This window comes from Meles meles, chromosome 8 (genome assembly GCF_922984935.1).
Source record: "Meles meles chromosome 8, mMelMel3.1 paternal haplotype, whole genome shotgun sequence".
NCBI classification, from domain to species: domain Eukaryota; kingdom Metazoa; phylum Chordata; class Mammalia; order Carnivora; family Mustelidae; genus Meles; species Meles meles.
In genome coordinates this window covers 7676000-7696395 of record NC_060073.1, presented here as the reverse complement: position 1 = coordinate 7696395, position 20396 = coordinate 7676000, and the positions used below count along the sequence as shown (strand labels likewise).

The 20396-nt window shown below is 58.4% G+C and overlaps 4 protein-coding genes across 7 annotated transcripts; 3 read left to right on the top strand and 1 right to left on the bottom strand.

The window, feature by feature from the left end:
* Window positions 1-294: 294 nt before the first annotated feature.
* Window positions 295-4290, top strand: CATSPERZ (catsper channel auxiliary subunit zeta). Of its 2 annotated transcripts, XM_046015088.1 has the most exons (6): window positions 295-432; window positions 620-751; window positions 866-977; window positions 2258-2337; window positions 2548-2614; window positions 3372-4290. In XM_046015088.1, the coding sequence occupies exons 1-6, from the start codon at window positions 412-414 to the stop codon at window positions 3479-3481; spliced, it is 522 nt and encodes a 173-aa protein (XP_045871044.1). In that variant the 5' UTR covers window positions 295-411; the 3' UTR covers window positions 3482-4290. The 2 variants fall into 2 exon arrangements, with proteins under 2 accessions (XP_045871044.1, XP_045871043.1); XM_046015087.1 differs by having other exon boundaries at window positions 620-977.
* Window positions 4291-4327: 37 nt separating this feature from the next.
* ESRRA (estrogen related receptor alpha) lies at window positions 4328-12389 on the top strand. 3 transcript variants are annotated; one of them, XM_046015083.1, is made up of 7 exons: window positions 4328-4542; window positions 6035-6371; window positions 9566-9682; window positions 9834-9962; window positions 10387-10554; window positions 10649-10918; window positions 11351-12389. In XM_046015083.1, exons 2-7 carry the CDS (start codon window positions 6047-6049, stop codon window positions 11608-11610), a joined length of 1269 nt encoding a protein of 422 aa, XP_045871039.1. In that variant the 5' UTR covers window positions 4328-4542; window positions 6035-6046; the 3' UTR covers window positions 11611-12389. The 3 variants fall into 3 exon arrangements, with proteins under 3 accessions (XP_045871039.1, XP_045871041.1, XP_045871040.1); XM_046015085.1 differs by lacking the exon at window positions 4328-4542 and adding an exon at window positions 4706-5112; XM_046015084.1 differs by lacking the exon at window positions 4328-4542 and adding an exon at window positions 5242-5676.
* On the bottom strand, window positions 12338-13258 carry TRMT112 (tRNA methyltransferase activator subunit 11-2). Its single transcript, XM_046015089.1, has 4 exons — window positions 13098-13258; window positions 12907-13008; window positions 12710-12799; window positions 12338-12614 (listed from the first exon to the last, which is right to left on the bottom strand). The coding sequence occupies exons 1-4, from the start codon at window positions 13173-13175 to the stop codon at window positions 12507-12509; spliced, it is 378 nt and encodes a 125-aa protein (XP_045871045.1). The 5' UTR covers window positions 13176-13258; the 3' UTR covers window positions 12338-12506.
* Window positions 13259-13840: 582 nt separating this feature from the next.
* PRDX5 (peroxiredoxin 5) lies at window positions 13841-17596 on the top strand. The gene is made up of 6 exons (XM_046015086.1): window positions 13841-14068; window positions 15361-15495; window positions 16394-16525; window positions 16597-16635; window positions 16749-16810; window positions 17350-17596. The coding sequence occupies exons 1-6, from the start codon at window positions 13877-13879 to the stop codon at window positions 17453-17455; spliced, it is 666 nt and encodes a 221-aa protein (XP_045871042.1). The 5' UTR covers window positions 13841-13876; the 3' UTR covers window positions 17456-17596.
* The last annotated feature ends 2800 nt before the right edge of the window (window positions 17597-20396 follow it).

The following is a 20396-nucleotide window of genomic DNA, read 5'->3' as shown; positions in this document are numbered from 1 at the left end:
GGGTGTGGGAGTGCTTGCGTCGGGCCACCTCCCGGGCAAGCCAGGCCTCCTGTGACAACCCTCTGCCACCCCCCCCCCCCGGGGCCGAGCCCCTCCTCCCCACGCCTGCACCCGAAAGGGCCACGCTTGGGCCCGTGTCTCCGCCAGGAGGCTACCGGGTATAGGGTCCGGAATAGGAATGTGCCGTGGTGTTCTGTGCGTCTCCAACCTCGGCGCAGATAGGGGCAGTGGGGACGGGGGAGAGATAATGGCAGCTAGCCTTGGGGGGCCGGGGGGCTGTAGATTGAACTTCTCCCTCGCGAGACCCGCAGCACCATTCCGGAACGCGATCCTGCCCCTCCCCGCTCCTGGAGCGTGACCCTTTATTCCTCGCCCGAGGCCTGGGGCGACCGGGTCCGTTGGGGCAGAACCATGGAGGAAAAACCTTTCAGAGTAAGAACCCTTCCCTGGCCTCCTCCCTCTGTGAGCCCCCAGCCTGGGTCGGTCCTGGGTCCCTGGCTCTTCTCTCCCCCAGCCTCGGCTGTGAGCCCACTCGGCAGAGTCACGGTCCCAGCCGGCTCTTCCTCTCCTTCCCAACTCCTGGAGGCCCTTGGCTTCCCTCGTTGTATGTGGCCCACAGGCGTCTTTGGGCAGCCGTGCCTCAGACCTGTCGAACCCAGAGGACATCCGGAATCTGTGGACCAGGGCCACGCTGTCGCAGCCGAAGCTGAACGTGGCGCGGTCCAGCGTTGGCGAGGACTCGGACATGGAGGTCAGCAGCATCGGCAGCAAGTCTCGCGGGTGGTACAACCAGAAGGCCAGAGGCGACTCGGACGGTATTTGGGAAGAATGGGATATCGTTGAGGACAAGGACGGTTTCAAACAGGAGGATCTGGACAAGCCCTCCTTGCTGGAGCTGGAGCTAAGTCGGGCCCGCTCCCTGGGAAGCGGTTTAGAGGAGCAGGACGGCGATTCCAAGGAGTCCAAGACCGACACCGGTCAGTGTGGCCTCCCAGGGCTGTGGGTATCCACAGGGCAGGGGGCTGGCCAGGACTCAATATCTGTTGCTGTGAAATAGGGGGTGGAGGGGGAAGCTGTAGGATCCTTTTCCAGGATTCCCTTCCCGGGACGGCGCCAGGGTTCGTCGTCTACGCTTTAAATCAACCAGACATTCCTGGAGCGCCCCCTACCGGACAGGCGCCGTACAGGGTCCTGTGGTCATGGCGCGCCAAGTCCGGGAGACACCTGCGGAAATGCGCAAAGGCAGCGCGGTAGGACCCGTGCTTCTCGTGGAATCCCTGCGACGGTTGAGAGGAGGGAGTTATTTCCTTGTGTATGGATTTGCTGTCGTTGAGGAGGTGCCTGTCTTTCATTCACTCAGTCACTGGCTACAATTTTTAAGTACCTACTTCTTGCTGGGCACTGTCTCGGACTACCCCCCCCCCCCCCGCCCCGGCCCCTACCTACATGGGGCATTAGAACGTATAACAGTATTTTAATGCATTTTGAGTGCTTGCTGTGTGCCAGGCACTGGGCTTTCTTTGCATGATCACCTTAAACTTCACAACCTTCATAAGGGTCTATTCTTTTTTTTTAAGATTTTATTTATTTGTTTGGCACAGAGAGAGACAGCGAGAGAAGGAACACAAGCAGGGGGATTGGGAGAGGGAGAAGCAGGCTTCCTGTTGATCAGGGATGGGGCTTGATCCCAGGACCCTGGGATCATGATCTAGCCAAAGGGAGACAATTAAGCACTGAGCCACCCAGTCACCCCATATGGTTTGTGTTTTTTTTTTTTAAGATTTTATTTATTTATTTGACAGACAGAGATCACAAGTAGGCACAGAGGCAGGCAGAGAGAGAGAAGAGGAAGCAGGCTCCCCGCTGAGCAGAGAGCCCCATGCAGGGCTCAATCCCAGGACCCCGGATCATGACCTGAGATGAAGGCAGAGGCTTTAACCCACTGAGCCACCCAGGCACCCTAGGGGTTATTCCTATTACCCCATTTGACCATGAAGAACTTGAGGGTCAGAAATTTTCAGTCACTGCTCCTAAGCCTTGCCTGATGGGGAAGTCAGAACTGAAACCTGGGTGGGTGGGACGATAAAGCCCAGGGTAGTAAACTACTGTCCCATACTCTTTCCCAATAAGGTGGCACCTGGAGCTGGTCTCTGAAGGCCACTCCCCTGCCACCACAAGCCTGCCCCTATGTTTCCTCCGCTCCAGGGAAGACCCAGCAGTCTGCAGATGACTGACCTCTCTTTTTCTCTTTTCCCAGAAATGTCTTCCTCAGAGTCATCGCTCAATATCTCAAAGCACACACCCCATCGAGCCTACTGGATGGAGCAGCAGAACAGGGTTAGAAGCACCCAGGGAGACTGGGGATTTTAGTTGGGTGGGGATGGGCAAGTTGGGAGTTGCAGAGGTGAAGGGGTAAGGGTGGTTTGCAGAGGAGAGGGGCAGGCAGCTTGGTTGGGGGTCTTGGGGCTAGAGGGAGCAGGTGGGGCATTTCAGTTCGAGGCAGGGCTGGGGTCCCTGGGACATCTGAGCCTCTTGCTGCCTCTCCAGCTGCCACTGCCTCTGATGGACCTCATGGAGAATGAAGCTCTGGAAATCCTCACCAAAGCCCTCAGGAGTGAGCTACTACCCCCCCACCCCCAGACCCTGGGGGATTTTGCAGGGGTTGGGCCTCTGGGAGTGGGGATTCAGGCCGTGTTTGCCTTGTCAGATTTCCTTACCACCCACGAGTATTCCAGGAGCCCTACCAAAAGTAAAAAATTGGACTGGGCACAGGGACATCCAGTGGGGAGAGCATGACATGACGGTCAGGGGCCTGGGCTCTGGCCTTCATGCAGCCTCTCTCTAGCTGATGTGACTTTTCTTGAGCGGTTTTTCCAGTCCCCAGTGGGGATGACAGTCTTTGTGTGGCCTTGGTCCCCTCCCTTGGTGCTGTGAGGAACCTCTGGACAGTGGATTATTTGGGTCAAAGTTCTCTCATTTGGCCTGCTTATAATATAAGACAGGGATGCTGGCTAATGGGTCAGGATGGGTGGTCCAGGGGGTGTCCGCAAAGCTGCCCTCTACCGCTGTCCTGGTTCAGGCCTGCAACACTCTTAACCTTGCCCTCACCCATGCTCCACCTCAACACTCTCAGCCTCCTCCACATCCCCCATCTGGAGTACAAGTGTATGACTTGACCTTTTAAAAAAACAAAACAAAACTGTCAGGGCCCAGCACCTTGGAGATCCAGTTTCCCAGACTAACACAGACCTGAGGGCCAAGCACTCCTGCTACCCCAGATCACCCATGGTTCCTCAAATCTCAGGTGCAGCACCGTTGCTGGGGAGACCATGCCCCTGCTCACTGCCCTGAGCGACCCCTCTGCTCTGCAGGCTACCGGTCAGGGATTGGCCGGGACCACTTCCTGACCAAGCAGCTGCAGCGACACATCGAGGGGCTCAGGAGGCGCCGGAACAAGAGGCTGCGCTTCTTCATGCACTGAGAGCACCGCCTCAGGCTTGGGCTGGAGTGACAGACAGGCCGGTTCCAGTCCCTGGGACCCCACCGGTCCCCAGGCCCAAGCCCGACCCTGTCCACATGGAATTTGAGTCCTAGAGAAATAAAAGACTCTGTGCACGGTCGGTGAGTCAGTGCGTGGCTGCCCGCGTGAGGCGGACGCACATGGCTCCGCCTTTCCCCGTGACCTTCACGCGGTCACCGCAGTGACCTTGAGCGTTCTCCGTCCGGGCTCTCTTGGCTCCGCCTTCCCGGGACTCGAAATCCAGGACTTCTTGCATGTTTTATGCCTGCGTCTCCCACCCCGGGTCCAGCAGCTGTGTGGGGATACTGGATCTGCCGTCCAAGTGCCCCGATGGTGTAATCTTGGGGGAAGGGTGAGAAGGTAAAGGGGCAGCACCTCCCCTCTAGTTTGGGCATGCTGGGCCCCGCCCCTCATGCATATGCAGTTACACTAACCTCTCCGCTCGTCCCGCCCTCTCATTTACATATGTAAGTCTTCTCCCGGCCCCGCAACTGCGGCCACCAAGCCACCTCGCCTACTTCGATCGCACACAGCCCTCCCCGCCTCCTTCGTTACGTAAGAGCGCTCCTGGTTCCAGCTCCCTCTCGGAGCCTCTCCAAGTCTCCTCTGGCCCCGCCCCCTCAGCTAGTGCACCGCAACAATTCGGCGGCGATGGGCGGGACCTTCATGAAGGACCGCCCCCTGGCTTCGCCGGCTCCGCCCCGACTGGTCCGGGCACGCAGGCGCTGCCCGCCCCGCTTGTCTGATTAGCATAGGGCGCCGAGACCCGCCCCCTGCTTTGCATGCGCACGGCCGGCCCCACCCCCGCTGTCAGCTGGAGGAAGCAGAGTAGGAAGCGGCCGCGATGTCCTTTTGTGTCCTACAAGCCGCCGGCGGCGCCGCCGAGTGAGGGGACGCGGCGCGGCGGGGCGGTGCGGCCCGAGGAGGCGGCGGAGGAGGGGCCGTTTGCGGCCCCAGGCTCACCCCGGCGCTCCGGGCCGCTCGGCCCCCATGCCTGCCCGCCAGCCCTGCCGGAGCCCCAGGTCCGGGGGCGGAGGGGAGCGCCGCTGGGGGGGGGTGGACGGGCGGGGCGCGGGGGCCATGTGCGAGCGCGGTTGGGAGGCGGGCGGGGGTGGGGCGGGCTCCGGGCGGGGTCCGGCTCTAGGTCCAGCCCGGGTCACGGTTGGGACCGGGTCCAGGGCCAGACGGGGCTAGGGTCCGGGCGGGATCCCGTGTTGAGGTCTTAATGCGTCGGCCTGGGACAGAGGCCGGTTCTGGCTCGGGCTGCAGGTCCTGGCCGGGGTCAGGCTTGGGCCTCGGATCCAGTCCCAGGGCAGGGTTCAATCCGGCACCTGGAGCAAGTCGAAGTCCCAGGGGCGGGCCTGGGTGGAAGATAGGGAGGGCTCCCTGTCTGAGAAGGGGCTCTGAAGACCACGTGGGGGCGCTCTAAGGGGCCTTGGGCCACCCTCCTCTCTGGGTCAAAGGTCATCGCACCGGCAGGGGAGAACTTCCTCCTCCTTGGCGCTCCCCATTTACTTCCTGATAACCTGATAGAGGTCCCCCGCGGGCGGAGGGGGAGGGGAGGCGCAGCAACTTTAGGCAACTTTCCGTAGGTGTGCGCAGGTTGGGGGGGCGGGGCGCCCCTGAGGTAGAGGATTCTGCGGGCGGCTGGAGTGTAAGAGTGATTGTGCTGGCGGGGGTCGGGGGTGGGGTGCGGTGTAAGGAGGTGGAGCCGCGTCCTCCGGTGGGCCAGGGATTGGCAAGCTGGGGCGGGAGGGGCGCTGTGTCAAGTGTGAAAGGCCCCGAGTGTGTTTCCACAATGGTCTGTGTCGGTGTGTGTGTCAGTGTGGGGGCACGGTGTGTTTGGGAGTGAGTGTGTGTGATTGTGAGTCTCGAGTGTGACTTTGCTTATGGGCTGTGCACTCGGGGAGGAGTGTGTGAAGACGAGCGGAAGCACGGGGAGAGCCTGGGCTTGGGGAAGGCCGTGTGTGAGAGCCGGGAAGTGCCCAGTAGAGAGTGAGCATGTGTGAGCCGGTGAGGACACCTGAGGACCCAGGTGAGGGGGAGTGTGTGAAGCCACCACCGGCCCTTGTGTGCCTGCTTTGGGCTTTTGAATGGAGGATGCCCAGGTGAGGGGGCAGTCATCGAGGTCCCCAACGTCTGAAGAAAATTGAGAGGTATCTCTCTAGGGGCTGGGCATTCCAGATGGGGTTGAAGTTCACCTGGAGACTAAGGCTTTGCTCTTCCCTGGCCTGGGTGGGAGTAGGGAGTTTCCAGGCCTCCCCCAGGTTCCCAAGTGGAAGACCTTGCCGTCAGTTACTGGCCCTGGAGGCTTTGGAGACTCTGTTCCCATGGCAACAGCTGGGGGGGAGCCTTCTTCATAGGCAGCCCTTCCTTGGACTCTGCTCTCCTTCCCTCCCCCTTGATGAGCCTGGCAGCCTGGCCCTAGGCCCGGGGTTGGGCAACCAGGGTGGCACCGGGACTCCATCCCCCATCCCAGTGTCTCCCTCTGACCCGACAGGTCTCTCCCTGCAGGTGACCAGCGCCATGTCCAGCCAGGTGGTGGGCATTGAGCCTCTCTACATCAAGGCAGAGCCAGCCAGCCCCGACAGCCCGAAGGGTTCCTCGGAGACCGAGACTGAGCCCCCCGTGGCCCTGGCCCCTGGCCCAGCTCCCACCCGCTGCCTCCCAGGCCACAAGGAAGAGGAGGATGGGGAGGGGGCTGGGCCTGGTGAGCAGGGCGGTGGGAAGCTGGTGCTCAGCTCCCTCCCCAAACGCCTCTGCCTGGTCTGTGGGGATGTGGCCTCCGGCTACCACTATGGCGTGGCGTCCTGTGAGGCCTGCAAAGCCTTCTTCAAGAGGACCATCCAGGGTGAGCCCCCACCGCGCTCCTGTGCCCTTTGCCCTCTGGGCCTACCGCTACCCAGTGGGTGCTCTGCCGGGTGGCAGTACGCCCGTAGACAGCGGCGGTGGTACCACTTGGGGTTCCCAAGTTCCTCCTCCCACCTGGGAGTGCCATTTCCCTGAAAAGTTAAATAAAGCCACCAGGATGTGTTGATGGCTTGGGAGTGGGATGTGAGGGAGGGCTCGGGAAGCCTAGGTTTCTGGGTACTAGAGGCCTAGCACCTTCCACAGTGGCTCCGAAAAATTGGGAGGCAGCCTCTGTCTGCTTCTAAACTTCATTCTTGCTTCTGGCAGCTGCTGACGTCTCTTAGCAGCATGGAACCCCCTGCCACCCCACCTTGGGTGGATTTCCCCAGAGCAGCTCCAGCAGAAGGCAGGTTCTCATGGGTAACGGAGAGGGGCTGCCCCACACTTCAGCACCTGACTTTTAAAAAGACTGTTACTCACTGAATTTTCACTCAGAAACACATATCAAAACCTGAGTGAGCAGGATGGAGACGTAACCAGCATTACTTGGGATGCGCCTGTTACTTGTGTTTTTATAGGAAACACTGCTTGCTTTGGGGCGATAACGTGTACTTTTGGAGAACATTCCTTGAGTGCTTACCCCGTGTCAGGCATGGTGCCTGCTGTGTCCGTGATCTCTTATTCCCCCAGCCGCCCATAAGGTGGCCAGGGCTGTGACCGCAGTTGAGGCCCAGGAAGGTGTTTTAAAACTTTGTTCAAGTCCCACAGGCAGAAGGTGGCAGAAGCCAGACTTGAACTTGGGTTGATTGCTGCCTCTGCTTATTACTTATAACTGAACTTCGGACAGATGGCTCCCGACCGATTGTGACATTGCAGTGGGTTTTGATTTGGCCAACACCCACTGCTCTGAAACCCTTTGTGCTCTCTAATGGTTCCGAAGGCCAGGGAACTAACAGGCCCAGGCATTTCCTACCCACCCTGGACCCCTTCTCTGTCAGCTTCGTTGACAAATCTTTATTGAGCCCTAGCCACAGATTGTAATCATTTATTGAGCTTTTGGGCGCTGTGAACCATGTGGAACATGTTACCTTGACATTCCCTTTCATTCTTACTAGGAATCTTTGTAGGAAGTCCTGTTTATATTTATGTATATTTTTAAAGATTGTATTTATTCATTTGAGACAGAGAGATACAAAGAGAGAGTCAGCATGAACAGGGGGAGTGGCAGGCAGAGGGAGAGGGAGAAGCTGACTTCCCGCTGAGCCGGGAGCCTGATGTGGGTCTCAATCCCAGGACCCCAGGATCATGACCTGAGCCAAAGGCAGACGCTTAACCATCTGAGCCACCCAGGAGCCCAGAAGTCCTGTTTTTATCCCAGTTTTATAGATGGGAACACTGAGGAGTTGGGGGGCTTGGGTATGGGACTTGCCCAAGGTCACACGGTTGGTTAAGCAGTAGTGTCAGGATGGGCCCCAGGCAGCCTCCAGACCCCTGGCTCTTCACAGACCTGTGCTTTGCTGTCCTGACCACTGTTCCAGGCCTGTGGACGAAGCTGGGACTAAGCCATTTATACTCGAGCGGAGGGGAGAGAGGAAACAGTGACTCGTACAGAACTGTTGTTGTACAGCTGTTTTAAGTGCTGGAGGGGGAGGAGTGGGATGCATGCCAAGGAACCTGGCCGGGTTGGAGGCTCTGGAGGTCTTCTTGGAGGAGGTGTCTTGAGCTGCGCTCACAGTCCTGAATCCATAGGGTATAGGAGGAGTGTGCCAAGGGCATGTTGGCTGGTTGTGTCATTCGGTTCTGGCGGTAGCCCTGTGAGGCTGGGAGGGCCGCCCCATGTTCATTCAGCGGCCATTACATAGCAGGCCCTGTTCCTAGCACTCGGCCGTCCTGGCCCTGTGGAGCAGATGCTAAAGGGGGAAGACAGATGGTAAGAGAAGTAAGTACGTGTGTAGCGGCTCAAGGCGTGCCGAGAGCTGGTGAGAAACGACCAGGCAGGGCAGGCGGCCGGAGAAGTCTGCGGAGGAGCCCTGACATTCTCACAGCGGGGCCAGGGGGGTTTCCCTGAGGTGACAGGGAGCAGAGCTCAGAAGGAGGTAAGGGAGCAGTGGGCCCTGAGCCTGGGGTCTGTGTGAGGAACAGTGTGAGGGGCTGAGGGGAGAAAGGTTGGAAAGCGGTGGGCTGACGGCCTCACAGGCCTCACAGGCCTGGGCTTTTCTCTGAGAAGGGACATCGTTGGAGGGTTTGGAGCAGGGGAGAGGGGTGGGATCTGACTTGGGCTGGGCGGGTTGTCTTGGCCCCTGTGTTGTCATTAACGAAGGAGAAAAGGACAGAGGAGGAGGTCAGTGAGAAGGTGGGGTGATGGTGACTCGGGGCACAGTGGGTCAGCATCTGGACATGGGCAGAGGTAAAGCTGGCCAGGCCACGCGGATGGGCTGGATTTGGGTATAAGAGAAAAATCAAAGATGTTTTCTGGATTTCTGCTTGAGCCACTGGAGAGATGGAGTCGTAGGGTTCGGAGTGGTAGGTCGTGGGCTCCATTTCGGATGGGTGAAGTTTGCCACGCCTTCTAGACCTGCACGATGCTGAGGCAGTGGCAAGTGAGTCGAGTTCACGCAGCTCTGCTGAGAGAAACCGGAAGGCCCACGACCGGTGAGCTCACCGTGGAAGTGAGCTGGAGGAGACGAGGTCCGCGGGCGGCCCTGGAGTGGGTCCTTCGAGGGAAGGAGTCGGTGGGGATGCACAGGAATGACAGAGTGGCCACTGAGGTGGAAGGAGGTGGTGTCCTAGAGGAAAGGATGACAGGTGTCCCAGTGCGTGTGGGTGTAGGACATGATCACGGCATCAGATGTTCCTTCAGGCCAAGTCAGAGGAGGACGCGAATGGACCGCCGGCGCAGCGCTGTGGAAGCTGCTGTGGCCTTGACGAGAACGACGGGGTTACTGGAGCCCAGAGACGTGGCGTGACAAGAGGCTTGGGGCCGAGATCAGCCTGACTCCCTGGGCGCAGTCGGGAGCCCCCAGCCCAGAGGCCATTCCGTCACGGTCCCAGGCTTCCCTGCCCCGCTCAGGGCACTCCTGCTCTCCCCAGACCCTAGACCTGAATTTGCCTGGGATGAGTGAGGGCCCTCCTGTCCTCTGGGTCCCCCTCCGGACCCTGGGAGGCCGCCGCTGGAGCCCTGTCTCTTCTTGGCAGGGAGCATCGAGTACAGCTGTCCGGCCTCCAACGAGTGCGAGATCACCAAGCGGAGACGCAAGGCCTGCCAGGCCTGTCGCTTCACCAAGTGCCTGCGGGTGGGCATGCTCAAGGAGGGTGAGCGCAGGGCAGGGGCTCACGGAGCGCGGGGCGGGGGTGGCCGAGGCCTGGGGCCTTCTGCGGGGAGCGATGGGGGACTGGGTGGGGGGGCTCCGCAGGGCAAGCTGCCCCCCAGCCGCAGGGACACAACCCTGTCCTGCCATTCAAGGAGTACGTCTGGACCGCGTGCGAGGCGGGCGACAGAAGTACAAGCGGCGGCCGGAGGTGGACCCGCTGCCCTTCCCGGGCTCCTTCCCTGCTGGACCCCTGGCAGTAGCCGGAGGCCCTCGGAAAACCGGTGAGTGCTATGGGTCCTGGGAGCTCTAGGACTGGGATAGGGCTGGGACACGAGAGGCCCATTTTTGTCAGTCATCCCGAATGGACAGCGTGGGCATCAGGAACCTGGTTTGCCCTTCATCTGTTCCCAACACATTTCCCCGAAAGCGTATTTTTGAAAATACTTTTTTTTTTTTTTTAACCAGTCCCCAAGTAGTACACCTGGGACCAGGGAAAGATCTTTCTCACACTCGGAACTTGTCCATGGACTTGCTTTCCTGGGGAGATAGTGGGAGCCCTTCCTGTGTCCAAGCCTGGCTGGCCAGTGGCTATTAAGAAGGCCATGGGGTTGGGGCAGGGGTGATGGCTAATTTAGGGAAGGTGCTTAACCCCAAAGGGGCCTTCAAGGTGATGACTTTGAGGGCATCCTCCATCTGTCCCGGCAGCCCCCGTGAATGCACTGGTGTCCCACTTGCTGGTGGTTGAGCCTGAGAAGCTATATGCTATGCCCGACCCGGCGGGCCCCGATGGACACCTCCCAGCCGTGGCTACCCTCTGTGACCTCTTTGACCGAGAGATTGTGGTCACCATCAGCTGGGCCAAGAGCATCCCAGGTAAAGGGCCCAGGTGATCTGGGGCGTCCCTCTGCAGGCCAGGCCCGGCTCTGGTGAACTCGTTCAGCCAGGTGTGCTTCCTACTGCCCTCCAGGCTTCTCGTCACTGTCACTGTCTGACCAGATGTCAGTCCTGCAGAGCGTATGGATGGAGGTCTTGGTGTTGGGTGTGGCCCAGCGCTCGCTGCCACTGCAGGACGAGCTGGCCTTCGCGGAGGACCTGGTCCTGGATGAGGAGGGGGCACGCGCCGCTGGCTTGGGGGAACTGGGGGCCGCGCTGCTGCAGCTGGTGCGGCGACTGCAGGCCTTGAGGCTGGAGCGCGAGGAGTACGTCCTGCTGAAGGCCCTGGCCCTTGCCAATTCAGGTGAGCCTGGGCGGACGCCGATGGGAGTCTCCTCGATGCCCTCCAGGTCCTCACCCTGGCGGTGGCCCAGTCTCATCAGGCTGACAAGAAGACTGTGGCTTAGGGAAGAGTAGTGACTTGCTCAAAGTCCCAAAGAAGGCAAGGGCAGGTCTGGGAACCGCAAGTAGGATTTTGAGCGCTAGGGCCATGCTTACATGGAAAAGTGCGCCATTTAGTGGGAAGGAAGATGGGGAGGAGCAAAGGGAGCCACGGTTGAGGGAGAAAGAGGGGGTCCCTGGCTCATGCGCAGGAGTGGAGAGTGGTGCCTCGGTCAGCCCCTCCAATCCGTGTCTGGCTCCTCCTTGGGCACCATCCGGCAGTGCTCAAACATCCAGGGGCTCTGCCTTTTCCGGAGACCAGCCGCGTCCACAGCGTTCTCTCCTCTCCTTGCAGACTCTGTGCACATCGAGGACGCCGAGGCTGTGGAGCAGCTGCGTGAAGCTCTACACGAGGCCCTGCTGGAGTACGAAGCAGGCCGGGCGGGCCCCGGAGGGGGTGCTGAGCGGCGGCGGGCAGGCAGGCTGCTACTCACGCTACCACTCCTTCGCCAGACAGCGGGCAAAGTGCTGGCCCATTTCTATGGGGTGAAGCTGGAGGGCAAGGTGCCCATGCACAAGCTGTTCTTGGAGATGCTCGAGGCCATGATGGACTGAGGCAAGGGGTGGGCATGGGTGGGGGTGCTGGCAGGACCCGCCCAGTATGGGGTCAGCCCCAAGGGGGCAGAACTGGGGTCCGGGCAGTGCCACAGCCTGCTGGCAGGGCCAGGGCAATACCATCAGCCCCTGGGAGCAGGCCCTACGCCCTCCCCTCCCCCCTCCCAGGGGGTCTTAGAAGCTGGGAATGTGTGCGCCCAGGCTGTGGGCACAGTGCTGCCCCTTGCAAGCCATAACATGCCCCCAGAGTGTAGGGGGCCTTGCGGAAGCCATAGGGGGCTGCAGGGGACATGTGGGGGGGCAGAAGCCTGATCTCAGGGAGGGAAGGGAGTGGAGGCCACAGTCTCCCAGTGGGTGATGCTTTTGCTGCTGCTTAATCCAACCCCCTCTCCAGAGCAGAGGGGGATTTGGAAAGCAAAGGCCCCTGCCCCCTTCGCTCCTCTCCTCATCATTTGCATTGGGCATTACTGCCCCCCCTTGAAGCAATAACTCCAAGCAGGCTCCAGCCCCTGGACCCCTGGGGTGGCCAGGGCCCCCCATCAGCTCCCACCCAGCCTCCTTGGGGGGTTAGGGAGAGCACTGCCTCTATGCCCTGCAGAGCAATAACACTATATTTATTTTTGGGTTTGGCCAGGGAGGTGCAGGGACATAGGGCAAGCCAGGGCCCAGAGCCTTTGGCTGTACAGAGACTCTATTTTAATGTATATTTGCTGCAAAGAGAAACCGCTTTTGGTTTTGAACCTTTAATGAGAAAAAGAAATATATCGAGCTCAAGAACACTGTGTTTCGTGTGTCACTGGGTCAAGGTTTGGGGATACAAGGCAGACCTAACAAACATATTATACATAAACAAAAACATTCGTGGTTACAGACTGAAAAACTAGTGCCTGGCGTGGTTAAGTCTCGGTTTCCTCATCACTCAGCAGCATGTTAGGGATTCCGCGACTGATGGGGAACAGACGTCCGGACTCTGGGCACTGCAAGGTGCCCTCCAGCACATCCACCTGCGGGGGGGGGGGGAGGAGAGGGGGATCAGAGCTGAGCACCCGCAGCCTTCGGCTGTAATGGCCAGAGAAGCAAGCGATGGGCCGGTTCTCACCTCCAGCAGCACGTGGTGCATCTGCCTCAGGAATTTCTCATCACGCTCATACCCTTCAATCGGCCCCTTGGGCACTTCCACCAGATGCAACTGTGGGCAAAGGCCTAAATCAGCTCTGGGCACCCCGCCCCTTTCTCTGAGACCAGGTTCTCCGCCCCCCGCCCCCAGGGGAGCACGGCGTGGGGGAGGGTCCTCACGGTATCCGCCGCCTCCAGAAGCGCCGCCCACTCCACCTTGGGTATCATTCGCGCCACGAAGTCGGGGTTGAACTCCACCGGGTTGATGCGGACCTCGGTGGCCTGCGGGGAGGAGGGGTTCTGTTAGGGACAGGAGCCTGGTTCCCCCATTCCGCCCAGGAGACGGGCGCGAGACTGCCCCCGGCCGATACCTGGAGGCGCAGTGGGAAGCCACGGGGCCCCACCCCCCGCACATGCGAGCTCAGCAGGTTGTGCGTGAGCAGCTTCATGTCGCCGCAATGCGCTCGCCGCAAGCCGGAACCGGAAGGAGGCAGAAACTCCGCTGCGTCACTTCCGGGGCCGCTCCATTCTCGTCCTATTGGACGGCTCGGAGGAGCGGAACTGGCGAACATGCTGGAACTTCTCGTGCTAGCCGGAGTAGAGGTATTTGAGGAGCCGGGTCGGATCACGCGCTCCTACCGGAAGCGTCCCGGCGGGAGATGGCTACGGCGCAGGCCCAGTGGTTTCCTTTCGCTACAAGTCATGCACACTGTACATCATACGTAAAGCAGCCGCAGTGCAGGGGCCTGCGCTGTATGCAAAATAAACGTTTTTCCCTTCCACAGTCGTCCGACACTATCGTCTCCCGCCCCTCGCTTCCGGCTAAGGAAAGGAAACATTGCAGGAATCCGTAAACTAGGCGCTTCACAACAGCGACACCCCATCCTATGTGAATAAGTTGTGCGGCTACCGAATGCCCCGCCCATTCGTATCTGTGCCCTTGGTCCAGCCCCAAATGCAAATAAGCCGAGCGCCCCAGAAGTTCCGCCCCTGCACGCGCCCCTACGCCTGCGCAGTGGAGGAGCCTCGCCGGGGGCGGGCCCGGAAGTGGCTCGGCCTCTCGGGGAGGGGACTCGCTTTGGGTTCCTCCCACCAGGCCCGCCTCCTGCCGCGGCTCCAACGCGAGGGCGGAACTGGTGCGCGGGTTAGGATGGGCGTGCGGCTTATTCAGCTGCGTGTCCTGAGTCGTCGGGCAGGCGGGCTGCTGTTCCCGGCAGCAGCCGTCCAGTCTGCAGCAGCGGCGGCGTCGAGAGCAGGCGGGTGCCGGCAACCAGGCAGGGAGTGGACGCTTGGAGGGGCCTACGGTTTCAGAAGCGCCGCCTCAGCCATGGCCCCAATCAAGGTGACCGCTGGCCGGAACCGGCCTGAGCTCCCATCCAGCCAGTCTTCCCAGTGCCCTCCGTCCTGCTTGTCTGGGGAGAATCATCCTCCTTCCTGCTCTTCCGGACCCCTGTCCTCCCCGCCGGAGGCTCCTCCCGCAATTCTCCCTCATCCCCCTCAGCAGCCCCCGCACCCCCGTGGCTGCTCCCTCCCCGGTTTTCGCCAGTCTTCGGGACTCGTACCTTATCTCCTGGACAGCCCCCAAGGCTCTCTCGAGCCTTCACCCTTTGTACTGCCACTATGCGTGATGCGTCTCCCCTATTTTTAGGCGATTGAATACCATGGCCTCCGCCTTCTGGAACCATCTCCTTAGCCGCAGGACCCCTTTTCAATCTCCATACGAGCTCCTCCCCCCATACTGTCCTGTACGTTTTTGTTACATTCCTGGGCATCATTCTTCACCCCATGGCCTGAAGCAAGTGTTTTCTCCTAAAGCCCCTATTGTGTCTCCCCCGTTCCACTTCTCCCATGACTAATTTCCACTTTTCTGCTGAGTTTTTCATCCCTTCATCTGGAACGATCCCCCGCTCTTAGGAACCACCTCCCTTCCCCGTCCACACCCTTCTGAGACCTGCTCCTCTTCCTGCTTAATCTTACTCCCAATCCCTGATTGGGACATACCCTTCGTGTATGTCCTCTGACTCCATGAAACCCTCACACACTCCCAGGTAGACTAATCCAACCCCTTTGAAAGATGCCTTTTATTTAATGCCCTTCCCCCCAACTTTTCCATCTTCTGCTCTCTCCCTTTTTCTCTTTCTGAGGGCTGGACACCAGACCTGACCAGGGTTCTCTCCCTCCCTGTTGTCAGGGTCTCCTCCTCACCCCCAGATAGATTCCCTGCCTCTCCTTCCCTAACCATTTGTCTCACTTCTTTCTGGTAAGAAATAGACTCCTTGTTTACGCAACCTCTTGCGACACCCAGAGAGGCCTCCTCTCCCTTTTTCTGTGGTCACCAACAGACTGGTAAAAGGAACCGGGGCCACCTTGAAACCTGGAGGGTGTGGAGGAACCAGGTGGATCGAGGAGAGGGGAGGGCAGCCGGGAGGGACTTCTGGAAACTTGGACAGGTTAGAGGACATTACAACTCTGTCCACCCTGCTGCACTAGGAGCAACTGCCTGGTCCAGTTTAACACCTTTTCCTTGGCTTTGCCTTACCCACTCGGTCATTCTCTGACTCCTTATCTTCTTATCTAGTGCCTTGGCTCGTTCCAGAATAACCAAGTAACTCCTTACCGAGTCATCCCTTCTAGGTGGGAGATGCCATCCCTTCCGTGGTGGTTTTTGAAGGGGAGCCTGGGAACAAGGTGAACCTGGCAGAGCTGTTCAAGGGCAAGAAGGGGGTGCTGTTTGGGGTCCCTGGAGCCTTTACCCCCGGCTGTTCCAAGGTGAGACCTGCCCTTCTGGGACTCAGCGGTTGGAATCTTGTGTGCATGTCTGTATTGTTCCTGAGTCCTAGGGAGGCTTGCAAGGAGAGTATGTAGTTGTGACAGTTACAAAGCCCATCAGAGCAGGACGCCTGGGTGGCTCAGTCCATTAAGCGGCTGCCTTTGGCTCAGGTCAGGATCCCAGGGTCCTGTGATCGAGTCCTGCATCAGGCTCCCTGCTCAGTTGGGGAACCCGCTTCACCCTCTCCCTCTGCTGGCTGCTTCCCTTGCTTGTGCTCCCCCTCTCTCTGTCAAATAAAGAAATAAAATCTTGGGGCGCCTGGGTGGCTCAGTGGGTTGAAGCCTCTGCCTTTCGCTCAGGTCATGATCCCAGGGTTCTGGGATCGAGCCCCGCATCGGGCTCTCTGCTTGGCAGGGAGCCTGCTTCCTCCTCTCTCTCTCTCTGCCTGCCTCTCTCCTTACTTGAGATCTCTGTCTGTCAAATAAATAAATAAAATGTTTAAAAAAAATAAAATCTTAAACAAACAAACAAACAAAGCTTACGAGAGCTTTCAGAAAAATGCGGTGGCTGTGAAAAGGTCCTGGGGCCAGGAATGTAGGAGAAAAGGGTATTGTAATTAAGTCCAACATCATTATTGCTGCTGCTGATTGGCGCTGTGGGAGATACTTGGGTAAATAAAGTACAGTCACGTCCAAGGGAAGTTCACAGTGACCACAGAGCACTCAAATTTGGATCCGAGCTTCCTTGCCGCCAAGGCCAAAAGGAACTATGGCTGACACATTTTTTACTTGATCAAAGATACTGGAGAGGGAAGTGAGGAGGGCCTGGAGATAAAGGGAAGGCGTTGCAGAGTGGAGGCATTTAATCTCTTTGTTAACCCTCTGTTTCCCCTCCTAGACCCACCTTCCAGGATTTGTGGAGCATGCCGAGGCTCTGAAGGCCAGAGGGGTCCAGGTGGTAGCCTGTCTGAGTGTTAATGATGTCTTCGTGACTGAAGAGTGGGGACGAGCTCACAACGCGAGAGGCACGGTGAGGTGTGGGTCCTGCAGGGGGTCCAGGCCAGACTGGGGACTTTTTTTTGACCTTTACTTTCTCCTTAGGTTAGGCTCTTGGCTGACCCCACTGGGGCCTTTGGGAAGGTGAGTGCACCCTTGCAACTCCCACCCTATAGGGTGGTCCCTTTGCCAGGCTTTGGGGCGGGGCTTGGTCTGTTCTGGAAGTTTCTAAGCCTTGTCTCTGGTTTTCCTTTTAGGAGACAGATTTGTTATTAGATGATTCACTGGTGTCTCTGTTTGGAAATCATCGGCTCAAGAGGTAAAAGCAGGAGGGTCCTCTGGGGTTCCCTGCCACCCCTTCAATCTCTAGGCCCAGGCCGTTGTAATTGGCTTGGTTTTGTGCTCTCTTTTTAAAGATTTTTCTGTTTATTTTGGAGAGAGAGTGAGTGTGCAGAGGGAGAGGGAGAGAGTCATTTGTTTTTTTTTTTTTAAATTCCATTTTTTATTTGATAGAGCACAGCAGGGGGAGAGACAGAAGCAGAGGGACAAGAAGGTTCCCCGCTGAGCAGGGACCCCCCCCACCCCCGCAGTGGGGTTCAGTCCCAGGATCCTGGGATCATGACCTGAGCCGAAGGCAGATGCTTACCCGACTGAGCCACCCAGGTGCCCCAAGGGAAAGAGAGTCTTAAGCAGATCCCACGCTGAGTGCAGAGCCCGGTCTCCTGATCATGATCTTGATCTTGATCTCATGACCCTGAGACCACGATCTGAGTGGAAACCAAGAGCTGGACACTTAACCCGAGGGCACTGCCAAGGGCACCGCCCAGGCGCCCTTGACCCAGTCTCTCTCTCTGGCAGGTTCTCCATGGTCATAGAGGATGGCACAGTGAAGTCCTTGAATGTGGAGCCGGATGGTACGGGCCTCACCTGCAGCCTGGCCCCCAACATCCTGTCACAGCTCTGAGGCCCTGGGCCCGCCCTCCTTCTACTCTTCTCCATTTCATCCGCCCAGTCCTGGACAGAGGGCCCAGTCCAGCCTCAGCGGGGGCTACCAAGTGGGAATCGTGACCAAATTTCTGCAATAAACACTTCTGGTTCACAGTTAGTCCTTGCTTTTTTTTTTTTTTTTTAATATTTTATTTATTTATTTGAGAGAGAGACAGTGAGAGAGCGCATGATTGAGAAAGTCAGAGGGAGAAGCAGACTCCCCGTGGAGCTGGGAGCCTGATGTGGGACTCGATCCGGGGACTCCGGGATCATGACCTGAGCTAAAGGCAGTCACTCAACCAACTGAGCCACCCAGGTGCCCCCTTTTTTAAGATTTTATTTATTTATTTGACAGAGACAGGGAAAGAGGGAACACAAGCAAGGGGAGTGGGAGAGGGGGAAGCAGGCTCCCTGCTGAGCAGGGAGCCCCATGTGGGGCTCAATCCCAGGACCCTGGGATCATGACCTGAGCCAAAGGCAGACGCTTAACAACGGAGCTGCCCAGGTTTTTTTTTTTTTTTTTTTTAAGATTTATTTGAGAGAGAGAGCATGTGCGTGTGTTGGGGGGGCGGGGGGTGATGGGTGGGGGGAGGGGCAGAGGGCGAGAAGCAGACCTCCCTGCGGAGGCTGGAGCCAGGACCTAGGGCTCCATCTCATGAACCTGAAGTCATGAGCTGAGTTGAAATCAAGAGTTGGGCTCTTAACTGACTGACCCAGCCTCCTTGGTTTAGAGCTGATCCGCTGAGGGCCAGGCCTGAGGACAGTCACAACTGTGATGGTAGTGGGCAGGGGCTGAAGGGGTACTAACGGGGGGATGCTGATTTCATTAAGGAGGTAGAGCCTTTGAGTGAAGTGTTACGAAACGTCGCTGTCACCATAGAGGCTGGGGAAGGACCAGTGATCTGAAGAGCAAGGGAAGGAGCTTGTCTGTGCAGAGGGAGTGGGCCCTAGGAAGACGCGAGCTTGGCTTGCAGCTGGGACTTCTGCATCGATCACTGGGTGCTGGCTGACCTCACATAGACCATAAACCTCAGGGTAGGAGCTTTGGCTCTGGGTAACCCCCTGCCTGGGCCAGGCTGAAGGGTGAGCTGATGGGGGTGGGGGGAGAAGATGCCGGTGAGGCCTGACCAGGGTTGGGTGCGCTGTGAGGGTCGGGGGTCAGGGCCACCAGCATGGTCTGGGCTGCAGGCCATTGCTATCTGCAGGCCCTGCCCTTGGCCTCTGCCTTTTGTGCCTGGGAAGCCTTGCACTTGGCATCAGGCAGTGATTACTGGCTCCTGCTGTGTTTAGGAGCTCACAGTCTTTTTTTAATGTTTCGTTTTATTTGACACACAGAGAGCACAAGCAGGGGGAGAGGAAGAGGGAGAAGAAGGCTCCCTGCTCAGTGGGGCTCCATCCCAAGACCCCGGGACCATGACCTGAGCCAAAGGCAGATGCTTAACCAACTAAGCCACCCGGGCGCCCCACGGAGCTCCTCGTCTTAGGGAGGGCAGGTGCTTGGAGCTGCCTCTTCCGGTGCAGTAAAAATCCTCATGATGATCCTGTGGGGTGTGAGCCTGAGGGCCTTGGGGGGAGAGAGTGCGGGAGTCAGCGGCCACCAGTGCCCCCACGGGCTGTGTGCCCTCCTCCTCTTCCCTGCAGAACCTCCCCCCGCACCTCCTTGCGATTAGCGCAAGCCGGGTCCCGGCCGCTGCCACCCAGCAGCCTCTCTTTCTTTTACTCCTGGCCTCTTCAACTGAGGCCCAGGAAGGCCTCTGAGATGAAGTGTCCCCTCCGGGGTCCTGTTGCCGTTGACTGGGCCTCTTGGCGTGAGGGGGCTCCCAGGGCCTGGGTGATCCCTGGGGTCAGCACGATGGGAGTCAGCTGTGAGCGGAGGTGGCCATATACCTCGGCTTGCAGGGTGGGTGGTTGGTGTCTGGGGCTGCTCTGGATACTTGATCGCCCCAGATCAATGGTCACATGGCAAGAGAATCTGGCAGAGCTTCATCTCCTGGACGGACACACTGTGTTTCAGGCTGGTAGAGAAAGGGCAGGGCAGGCCAGGGCAAAGGGGCCTGGAGCAGTGAGTTCTGGAAGCCTGGAGCTGTCCCTGGCAGGGCTGTGGGCATGAACTTCCTGGGCTGTTGGTGGGCTGATGTTAAAACAGACCCTGAGACAGTCACACAACACATCTCCAGCTAAAACTCACCCACCTGTCCTGACCCTCCCAAGGGTACAGCAGATCTGATCTGGAAGGCCAAGGGTTTTACTCAGCATCAGCAGTTCTGGCCTTTTCTGGGTCAAGAGTTCCTTTGAAGAGCAGCTGAGAGCCATGCCCTTTTCCTTAGAAAATGTACATCAGGGACACCTGGGTGGCTCAGTCGGTTAAGCTGCTGCCTTGGGCTCAGGTCATGATCTCAGTGTCCTGGGATTGAGTCCTGCATCGGCCTCCCCCCTTGGCGGAGAGCCTGCTTCCCCCTCTGCCACTCCCCCTGCTCGTTCTTGCCTGCTCTCTCTCTGTCAAATAAATAAATTGAAAAAATCTTTAAAAAAATCACATAAAAAAGGAAACGTACCTTTGCACATATGTGTGCACAGCGGCCCATGTGAACACCATGCTGTTTAAGGGTTTGCAGGGGGTCCCCTGAAGTCCTCCCAGAGATCCTAGGTGAACCCCCACCCCTGCCTGGGACACATCATATCAGAGTGGGGTCACCAGGCTTTGGGCTCTGACTACTAGACGTGAATCCTGACCCGCTACCAAGAAGCTGGTGACCTTGGGCAGTCTTTCATTTCCCTTGACCCCACTTCCCTCATCTTTATTTTATTTATTTTTAAAGACTTTATTTTTTTATTTGACAGACAGATCACAAGTAGGCAGAGAGGCAGGCAGAGAGAGGGGAAGGGGAGCAGGCACCCTGATGAGCAGAGAGCCTGAT